Raw genomic sequence first — 11,117 nt, forward strand, 5'->3', positions numbered from 1 at the left:
AAACTCTGACTTGCCGTACATACGGGAAAACTAGTTGTTGTTATGATTGTATAGTGTTCTAGTCTATCTTACTTTTAATTATTGTCTGTTATATATAATAAGACAGTTGACCAGTTCATTGTTGTGTTTTATTATGTTATGAATGTTCGTTATTCACGACGGAAAATAGCTCATTGAGCTAATCTTTCTTGTTTCCTATACCCCACTTTAAACCAAGTTTCTTGTGACTATTTTGTACGACGTACTAGCATCGCTTCAACAATACGGCGTTCCGTGATTGCGGATTTAACAACTATTTGTACCCTGATTTCTTACAGACTCAAGCATTGTAAGTTTTAATAAGAGCGAGGCAGCGGGGCTCCAACCGGCGCTCAGCGTGCACTGCCGGGCCGTCCGTGTTCTGCAACTACACAAGGACCAGGCCGTTGGATACAACCGCGGATATGTGTAAAACTAATGTTTAATCCTTGAATAATCGTGACTTTTGCACCGCTCTAAATCACATAAGTAATTTTGAATCAAGTTTCAACATATTTTGCCAGTCAATTCAATGAATTAACATTGCACATCAACAAAACACCTATACTGTCGCCGTTTGAGTAAATAAAGTCTGCCATCTCCCATTCGGAACTCCTCGGCCATTTTTTCAAAAACAACCTCGGATGTATATGGACGGTTTACACACTTAAAAAGTGGTACGTTTAAGTCCGCTGCAAATAGATCGCGTAGTAATCTTATTTAGTAGTTAAAATTTATGACTTAACTCTTGGGAATCGTAATTATGTTTGCAATAATACACTTCACTGGCAATCAATTTAAACTGAGAGCAATGAATACAACTCTTAAACACTACATTTAATTAATGATTTTATTCAAAAAAATACGGACTACTTCAACAGATGTACCGGCATACATCCGAGGTTGTTTTTGAAAAAAATGGCCGAGGAGTTCCGAATGGCCATCTCCCATTGGTTCCCTGCTTTACCCAACTGTGACGTCATCTCGACTCAAATTGTCTTTAAATTACACAAATGAAATGAGATAGCCGCTGAGGGACTTTAATTCTCAGTCAAATGCAGATATTAGATTAAAAAAACAGAAAGAGATACAAGGACGTCCGGGAGCGATACCATAGCTTTTTTGCGAACAGACCACTTGGTTCTTAAACGCTCTCGGTTTCCGGTACTGGGTACACACTTCTGCAAGTACTAGCCTTTCATTGCCGTTGGTTAAACTGATCGACAAGTAGGTTTGCATTTTTTTATTAGAAATAAATTATTGTCCAAATCAAGTTTAAATAAATCGAGTCGATTCAACGACATTTCCTTTTCAGATGTCAGGAGAACGACAAACGGGTGGCGGTGCTACAGCTGGGCTACGGGGACGGGTTCTCCAGGTCCATGACAGGCGGCAGCGTCTTCACAGTGGACAGTAGGGACATAATAGCGACTCTTAAAAGTTTAATTAAGATCTGTTCATTTCATGAAAATACATTTATACATATACCACTGTAAGGATTGAGGAGATAGCTAAAAGTAAATGATATCGCCTCTCTCCTTTAGCTTTTCATTATTATGTAATGATATCAATACATATAGTATTGCTTTTAAGAACGGTTCACAATGTTTTCAGATTTTATATTAAAACAATGATTCTTTGTAGGGACCGAATGCAAAATAGTAGGACGTGTTTCTATGGATGCTGTTTTGGTGAAAGTGCCGGAAAGTGCAGATGACGCGCGCCTTTTCTGCGTGCTGTCGGACGACTATGATCCACGGACGTCTGCCGCCGCCCTCGCCGCCCTGGTCGGCACGTCTACGAGTGAGGTGTGCGTCAGTTTGAACACTCGGCTGCCCAGAGTGTATATCAGCCGGGGGAAAATACAAGCATTCGTCAAATAGAATTTACAAAATACCACTTTTACATAAATACATGTATTTCATATTTTGATATCCGTTGTCACTATTATCATTATTATTATTATTATTATTATTATTATTAGTTATTATTATTATTATTATTATTATTATTATTATTATTATTATTATTAGTTATTATTATTATTATTATTATTATTATTATTATTATTAGTTATTATTATTATTATTATCATTATTTTATGTTCATATTCACTGGTAGAGACACTTTCAATCGTTATGTTTCTATTTATAACTCCTGACGTATCTTTACCTTCAAATTGTTTGTTATTAACAGAAATATAAATTGGGTTAATTAAATGTATAATTTGCTTACAATGGTAAAGTGTTTAGCCATTAAGCAGTTTTTGTTTCCATTTTTTAAGTTCTTACTTTTAATACATTAATGGAGACATGGGAGTCTTGCAATCTTAAGAGTTCGTTTTCATCAAATATATTAGATCAATTGTAGTAAAAGTCATAAGTGCTAAAATGTCGCGACCGAAGAACGTACGTTATTTAAAAAATAATATTACTTAATCATTTATAAGAAAAAAATGTGAAATATATTGCTATACTGTACAAATGGATGACCATGGACAAATAAACATAAGAAAATAAAATAGACAGAAAAACGTATTTTGAATAAAATCATTTGTTATGAACTGAATTGAACTAATGAAAAGCATAGAAAAGACCACAAACATTAACAATACAAATGTTACCCTCAACGGATGCGAACTCGCAACCTTACGCATCAAAGCCCTACACATCACCTACTGCACTATATACCCCACCAATAACAAGATTTCTGTCATGCTTTTCGATGAAATATGGGGTTTTATCAGTGAAATAACAACAGTGAAAATATCAATTTGATATTTTCACTGCAAAATAAGGAGTGAAAATATCAACTTTCAGAACTACTTTTAAAACCCTTTGATCATAACAGAACACTTCACTTTGAACCAGAAATGTTTGCAAAATGTGTAAAATTCAAAGAAAATTTGGAAATTAACAACTTACCGTTTATTACCGATTATCCCGTTTATCAAACGTTGTCTTGATCTTGAAGCTGAATGGTCGAACATTTGCTCGTGAAATAAAATATGATCTTACACTGAAATAAACAAATATCCTCTATATATATAGTATACGGTAACACTGAAAAGATCCCTCAAAAATGACGCACGTAATCTATTAAGGAATCTAAACGTGGACTTGTCCAAAAGATCACAGCACACGGGTCAAAATAGGACTATCATAACACATATTTCTGCCAATCTGTTAATTTCTGCTGTGGTGTTATGAGTGTTGTTCTATTTGACGAACTGCAAACCATCCAATTACGCCGTTTATCTTTTTAAAAGATATTCCACGCTACTTTATATGTTTGTATATAGTGAGCGGATAACAATATAACCATAATATAACCATTAATTACCACCAATAAGGTTCATCTATTGGCCATGACCTGTATTGCTACCAAGTTTCAAGACAGTAAGAGTTGGGCCATTAGTGGAAACCGCTATTTATAAAAAACAAAGATCTCGACCTTTGACATATTGCCCTTAAGTCAATAGGGGTAAATGATTGGTCATTCAAATAATTTATATTAACTTTTAAGATCAATCGCTTTGTATATACATGTATGTTGAGCCGACTTTTAGTAGGTCACCGGGACATCGACTTTTAAGCTTAACAAAAATCAAAAGGGTTAATGAAAATTAACATCGTGCATACAAAGTTTGTATACTGTCTTCAGAACCATGCCCTTTAACCTAATGAACTCCAATAATAGACAATCAGACATAATTATACCACGGGAAGTGAGTCGCGCATATAACTCGTGCTCTCATCTCAAATGTCAAGATCACACTTGGAGGTCAATGTTCCACAATTTGTATTTCATAGTAATATTTGAATCTCAGCCATAGCAATACATTTGTCTCAGCCATAATTTCTTAAACGTCAATGGAATTTAATCGAACTGTACAAAGTTATAGAACACAATGGGAAGGTTTTTGTTGCATCAAATGTGTTCTCCAACTTTGAAGGTCAAGGTCACACATGGCCAATGTGCCACAATATTTATTTCATAACATTACTTTTTGTCTCAGTCATAACTTTCGAAATATCGATGGGAATTTGTCAAACATTCCAGCCAAGGCACCTTCATTATCCTTGACACGTGTTGTTGTTTTTTAAAAAAATAACTTACACAGTTGCTGAGCACACGATGAATGGGTACCAATAAACACACATACGGTGAACGGGGACCAATGTACACACATACGGTAAACATTGACAGCTGTACACACATACGGTGAACGGAGATCATGTATGCCGGCGAATACGGGCTACCCCGCATCTAAATTTACTTAACGCTGCCCTATGTTTTCGCGGTATAATCATTTTACAATAATTTTCAACAGAATACTTAATTTTATACTTGCGATGACTCGACATCGGCCATTATCAACTTCAAAATATTTACATGGTAGAACTGTTTGTGGGCCCGCTGTGATACTTTGTATCACAGTTTTTCTTGTTTCATATTTGCGCGCCTACCTTTCGTTGGTTTAAGAAACACAGGGTTCAAGTGTAGCGTTTATCGCATTGCTCAGAATACTAACAGACTTCGCGTCTCATATCGACCTTTTGTGTATGAATTTTTCCACATTCCTCCTCGTCTCGCAATTTTTTAATGCAAAATGACTGGTGAAATACAGGTTTAGCTTAATCTTGGACATTGAAGCACAGCGCCCAAAGGCGGGTGATTCATATTGTAAATTCTTCGACTGTAATTCCACAATATTTAAGAGTGCATTGTTAAATAAAAACACAATGGTTACACATGAATTGTTGGTAGGTTATACCTTTCTCTTATGACACTAGTGTTTCATGAAAAACTTATTCAGATCAGCTTCTTTCAACAAAACATCGCCATTTTGGAACTATCTTAGCAGGTGCGCGTTTTCTTGTGCTAAAAGGCTGACCCGAGAGCTGACCATATAAATGAAGAGGGAAAACGCTGACCAGGAAAATGGAAATTGAATTAATTTTAATGGGTTATTTTGATTTCCTTGTAATATTCAATGTATTATAACTGATTTATTATAAATATTTGTATAATTTATAAAAGCGTTTAATTTAAGATAGATGATTTTTTTATCATTTGTAGATATAGAAGTATCTAGGCCACACCACGTACATTAAATAAATTTCAAAACTCGGCAACCCATAAAACTTTAAAAATATATATCAAAATATTTTTATTCAGTTTTTTTTGGTCAGCCTTTTCCTCTATATCTATTGTTCAGCCCTTATGTCAGCCTTTTAGTATCTCTCCGTTCTCTTGCCATTCGATAATACTTAGCGCTGGGATCTGTCATTCTTGGCTAGGAAAACAACAAGTGGGATATAGACGCGGCTAGCGCGTCAGGATAATTGACTTTCATACATAATTTGCAAACAAGTACCTAACTATGCGATTCTAGGAATTTGATTGAAATGTTTCAAATGATGTATGAATACACATCGTTCCAAGCTTTTTCCAATCATCGGCCGGCAAGTTTCGGTGAGTGACTACTTACAATAGAATTTTCAAACGAATTTAAATGTTCTTTATCTTGAATTTTGCTGATTTTGGTATCTTGTTCTGATATTTTGAAAATGATATGTATAAGCACATACAGTTGAAAAATTATTTCGGTCAGTTAATAAGCTATAAATATCTTAATTTGTAGGAAATTCGAAATTTTGTTGCTGTTATTATTTTCGTTCAGTTAAAATTCTTCCTTTTGACAGGAGTCCTTCACACGCTGTCACGAAGATTTACAGTCATACAGAACAAAACAAGGACTATGCAAGCGACTGACTTCAACGTCTATGTGTAAAGTGAGTATTATTATTGCCATCTAAACGTGAAATTATTGTGCATCAGCTTTGTATAGCCTGTCGGTCTGTATTCAACTGCATTTAAACAAAACTGTGCAATATAGTCGTTGTTTGTTTATTAACATCCAAGTCTAAAAATAGACGTAGAAAGTAGGTTAAAGCATAGGTAGGGTTACTCAATAGACTGCGTAACTATTACAGTTAATTTAGGTTTGATTTGTGCGTTAACTGTTTTTATTGCAAATGCTAAAAAATCATGGTGTTGCAGGTATCGAGTGTGCCATTACACAGCTCAGAAACAATTTATTCATTTGTTTTGTTTATTGTTTACCAAAGGAAGCAACAACTTCAAATAATTCAGTTCTTTTCCAAGAACTCAAAAAAGCTATTACAGGTCAAGATCGCTTTATTGGGAGATTTCAATTATGATCAAAATGAAAGGGCTTCTATTGCACACTTATTTCAGACCAATTTCAATCTACGCCAGTTAATAGATTCAGTTACAACTGATTAATACCATATATACACAAACTTGGATTCAACTTGTTTAAGATCTTACGGCACTTTAGAATCATACTACTCTGATCACATACCATTGTATCTTGTACTGAAAGTTGACTAAATTTTAGTTAAATGCTATAATATGACTGACAGTAAGTTACCAACTATGCTTCTTTGACTGACAAAGTGCTCACAAAGGCAACAATGCACCTGCCTGATTAATATAATAACTAGGTGTTTACACAATACCATATTAAGAAGTCTGTATGAATATTTAACACCCCTGACATTGAAAGTTCCTCCTTTAAACATGACTAATAAATAGAGCAATATTTTCTTCTTATCAAAATTGATATTGTGCAAAACAGAGTTAGATGTTTATGTGTATCAATGACTATGTAAAGCCCTGGGGCTGTATTTATTAAGCAACTTTGATTGAAGATTATTATAAGTGAGGCCAGTGGTCAAAAATAGCAGCAGCCCACAAGCCCTGCACTGGTAAAATGACTTCCAGGCTTGCTCAAATTTTGAATTTTATATAGCACGGCTAGTTCAAAAATATGATTCCATGCAATAGTATAAGAATTCAGGCTTATTCATCCTAAAGTCTTATTTCGATGACAAGGATAAGACTAAGATCAATACAGAATACTGGCCCTGGTCTCAACATTTATCACTGTATAGCAACACTATTAATTCAACCGTTACTTTATCATTTTGAATTATATTTTGAATTATTGATTTGAGTTGTTTTAAAAAATTTCCAACATCTGTAGCACAGTATTGACGCACTACAAATGAACCTGATTCTTTAATTTCCATATAAAAAAAATCATTAAGCTGATCAATTGATAAAACAGACGTCGCCATTTTAAAATGAAACATATGTATTTGCAGATGAATTCCATCAATGAAGCCTTTGAAAAAAGCGGGCCATACCCTAGTTTTGCCTGTGGGAATGTGGTGTACCACAGGAGGTCAGATGGCATTCCATGATGGAATTACATCTCTTACCAAATTAAGCAGGTCAAAAGTGCTCTTTACCATCCACATACAGTATTTGGCAGACTAGGAACAAGAAATTCCACTTAATGTAATAGCGGTTTGGTTGTGCATGAACAGCAAATGCATCCGGTGCTGTTTTGTTAACATGCAGGGGCTGCCACTATCTTCCTTTAGGATAACAAGGATGTCAGTTTCCAGCTAAATAATCCAGGTATGGAATCTTTCATATACTAGTATCATACAATTTTTTCAATCCATTTTACCTTCAAAATACAAATTTAACTACTGAAAAATATCTAACTATCAACTTGCTGATATATCAGTTTCTAAGTTTGCCCTAATCTCTTTCACACTGACACAGCCACCAGTTACATGTATATAACTTTGCTTTTGTGTAGTGCTAGTACATGTTTTTTTGTGTTTCTCTGTTAATGCAAATCACTGAGTTTATTAATCTTTTTCTTCTTGTTAAGGAACGCAATGAGGTTGTGACCATTAGGCTCAAAGCTGTGGAGAAAGATGTCTGGCCAGGAGACATACTGATGTTATGCTTTACTGATGTTGTTGCCAACACCTACAAACCATTCACTAGAACTACCACAACGAACAATGTACTGATTATGCAGGTGAATATAATTTTAGAATAACCATTAGATATCTAAAAACTTTCAGCTGAGTGTCATTCATTTGGTCCAAAAGCCTATGATCTTTTGTCAGATCATACTTAAAACAACAAGCATCAATGCTGTTTGAAAACTTTTTTTCATTTTTGTTTCATTCAGCTTAATGTTTGTCTAGATGATACATCATGACAAATGCCCATAATTAAAGAAAAAAACAACACTTGTTTCCAAATACAATTCATTCTTTATTTTGTCTCTAATTCCAGCTGTATTTCTTATTTATTGATTAAAATATGTTTGTTGATTTGGTATTTTAAAGTATTTAAGGTTTGAATTTATAATTAGCATATGTGAACATTAGCAGAAAATCTGAGCTACCTTTTTGAAAGAGGCCAAGAGAGGATTGGATGGTGGAGTTTCAGATGACACAATGCTGACTGTTTCCACCTAGCTGATTTTGCTTCCTACTGGCAGCAGAAGGAAGTCTTCACTTTTATTTTAAACAATTCAGTTTTAATGCCACCAATTTGTCAAGATAACATGTAACTGAAACGATTGAAAGTACACCAACTTCCTTCATTAACACAAACTATCTATGTACCTGGACCATCAGCTTGAACAGTATACTACTTCAACTACCATTTCTTCATATTCAAACATTACTAGAAAGGTCTGAAAGGCAATCATGCTATCTTCAGTGATAAATGAAGAATGATAAACTCCTGTGTTATAAATTCTGCTGCAACTTGAGATCACCAGTATGTACAGACATTGCCAAATTTATTGCATTTATTACTTGTGTCTTATCAGTGCTCTATGCATAGATATTGTACTTGAAGTTGACTATGATTTTATTAAGATGCGATTTTTCACTCTGTATTGATGTTCACATACTTATATTTATGTTGCTATACCAGTGCCACTAACAGATACTCTAGATTAATTTGTTTTTATTTATTTCTACCACTGTTGTCTATGATCATTTTTATATCATATAGTTAGTACACTTCATTATATACAAGGCAGTAAATGTCTAATTTCCTATAACAACTCAGCATTAAGCCTTTTGACATTTCTGCTTTCAATTGTCTTTATATTTTTCATTAACATTTCTTTCTAAGTTTGAAGTCTGATCACTGTTAAAAAACAGGCTCTACGTTATGGCTGCCTAGAAATGTCTTCCAAATTGACAATTATTTAAAATAACAATAAACTAATGCCCTTATGGAAACATAGTCCAAACATTCCTCAACGGCTATGAAATTATTTTTGAACAAACCTTTTTGCAGTTTACAGCCTTTAAAAAAATAAGATTTCCCTCCAACCAAATGCACTGCTTAACCTATAAATAAATGATGTTTGACATATTATAATCATTTTCACTCATTGCAGGTTTTTCTGCTACAATGTTATCGTGTTTTCATGTGTATCATTTAGATTCATTGTTTTCACATTATAACTTCACTCAATGATTCATTGCTAATCTCATTTTATGTACATGTCTTCTTGTTCAATTGTAAATAATGACAAATGCTGCTCAAAAGAGTGTGATAATGGATATACTCTTCATGTTATTTGATAATTGTCAGCTGCGGCATCTTCTACGAATTGCATTACTTTTACTTTGCCTCAGATTTAATAGTATGTGTGATGGTTTTATGTTGTTGCTATTAGAACAGGGGTTATTTTGATAAGCCAAATATCCTGTACATTATCATTTCGCCAAAGTAGTTCATTATAGGTTCATTTAACACTACAGGCTGGTTAATTGTAATGGTAAACTATTTTTCAATTCTTTTAAAAGAAATCCATCCTTTGATATAGCCTTCATCTTACACCATTATTTCCTAGAGCTTTACCTTGCACTTCTGTCATTCAGGCATGGTTGAAATACATTTCAAGGGACTTGACACCAGATGATACCATTGCAAGATGAAAAAAAAACCTGTCCAAAACTTTAATGGAATTTATATCTTAGTGTACATTTTAATTTTAATTGAGTTTTTGAACCGAGTAAATCCCAGTTATTTAAAAAAAATAGCTTCTGAGTGTGTCTTGTAAAAATCACAGGACCCCACATGCTATTCTTTAGTGTATACATTACACACATCTGAGACAGGGATAAAATATTATTTTTTTCATTTAAAATATTGCATTTTTGACCTCATACTAGCCCTTATTCATAAGTTCAGTCTTGTTTTAAGGAAAAATTGAACTTGCTGATATTGGTACTTTTGGTTCATCCCCAATTGATCCAATAAACCCTGGTATAATATTGATAATTATGGAGAAATAAAGACATACTTTATATGTAATGTTAATTGGCTCAATTTCAGACCTATTCAGATTATGAAATAAAATACTGCATTATGACTTTTATTAAATCATAGACCAACTATAAAAACGCACAAAAGAGAATGTTCCTTTTCATATACCTTGTTCTTATTTTTCTGAAATTGAACTGCTGGTGTTTAGGCATTGGTCTATGACAGGTGTGGTTGACTGTTGATATGTAAATTTAACCAGCTACGATAACAACATCATATGCATACACCACTGTCAGCATTTTAACTGCTACAGCTAATGAAGAACCTCCAATAGCTATACTCTTATATTAGTTGCCATTTATGAATAATATTCAACATTTTATTGTTTAAATCTATTTTGTTTTACATTTTTCCTTTGAGATTCTTAAAAAACATTTACAACCTATCAATAAAATTTATATCCGTATGCACTTCAGTGTTCATGTTTTGTTGTTTCCTTCTTACCAAAGCCAAAAAAGTTGTTGCCATAGCCTATTAGTTGTTACCCATTTTTTTAACATTGCCATGCTTAAGCTAGGCCTGCTTCCATTTTCCTACTCCTTGATGATGTATTACTATTTCCCACTGTGCCCTTTTGTCAGGCAGAGCTTCCATCAATAATTATGAATTATATTTAATATTCAAAATGTCAATTAAAAAAAAGTTTAAAAATAATACAGAAACATAATTGTGATTCTTATTTCAGATAAAAGCAACCCTTGCCATTTTTAAATCATAGCTTGGGTCCTGAATTCCCACTTAAGAAACTTTCTTCTACAAAACAATACCAGACTAGGAGTGTTGTACGGTCTGATTCAATCTCCTCTTTCCACACATCTGACATTCATACAACCAGTTGTAAATCT

General features: G+C 33.7%; 1 protein-coding gene and 1 long non-coding RNA gene across 3 annotated transcripts in view; both read left to right on the top strand.

The window, feature by feature from the left end:
* The window catches only part of LOC128203193 (alanine racemase-like), a 29,480-nt gene extending 27,530 nt beyond the window's left edge, over window positions 1-1,950 (top strand). The window contains exons 7-9 of the mRNA XM_052904499.1: window positions 318-447; window positions 1,334-1,431; window positions 1,663-1,950. Of these exons, the coding sequence (XP_052760459.1) occupies window positions 318-447; window positions 1,334-1,431; window positions 1,663-1,901 (467 nt within the window). The 3' untranslated portion in view covers window positions 1,902-1,950. The remainder of the gene's footprint in view (window positions 1-317; window positions 448-1,333; window positions 1,432-1,662) is intronic.
* Window positions 1,951-5,730: 3,780 nt separating this feature from the next.
* Window positions 5,731-10,663, top strand: LOC128218766 (uncharacterized). 2 transcript variants are annotated; one of them, XR_008258452.1, is made up of 4 exons: window positions 5,731-5,816; window positions 7,215-7,533; window positions 7,796-7,948; window positions 8,307-10,663. It is a non-coding gene; the product is annotated as an uncharacterized LOC128218766 (long non-coding RNA). The 2 variants fall into 2 exon arrangements; XR_008258453.1 differs by having other exon boundaries at window positions 8,310-10,663.
* The last annotated feature ends 454 nt before the right edge of the window (window positions 10,664-11,117 follow it).

Source organism: Mya arenaria, chromosome 2 (assembly GCF_026914265.1).
Source record: "Mya arenaria isolate MELC-2E11 chromosome 2, ASM2691426v1".
NCBI lineage: Eukaryota > Metazoa > Mollusca > Bivalvia > Myida > Myidae > Mya > Mya arenaria.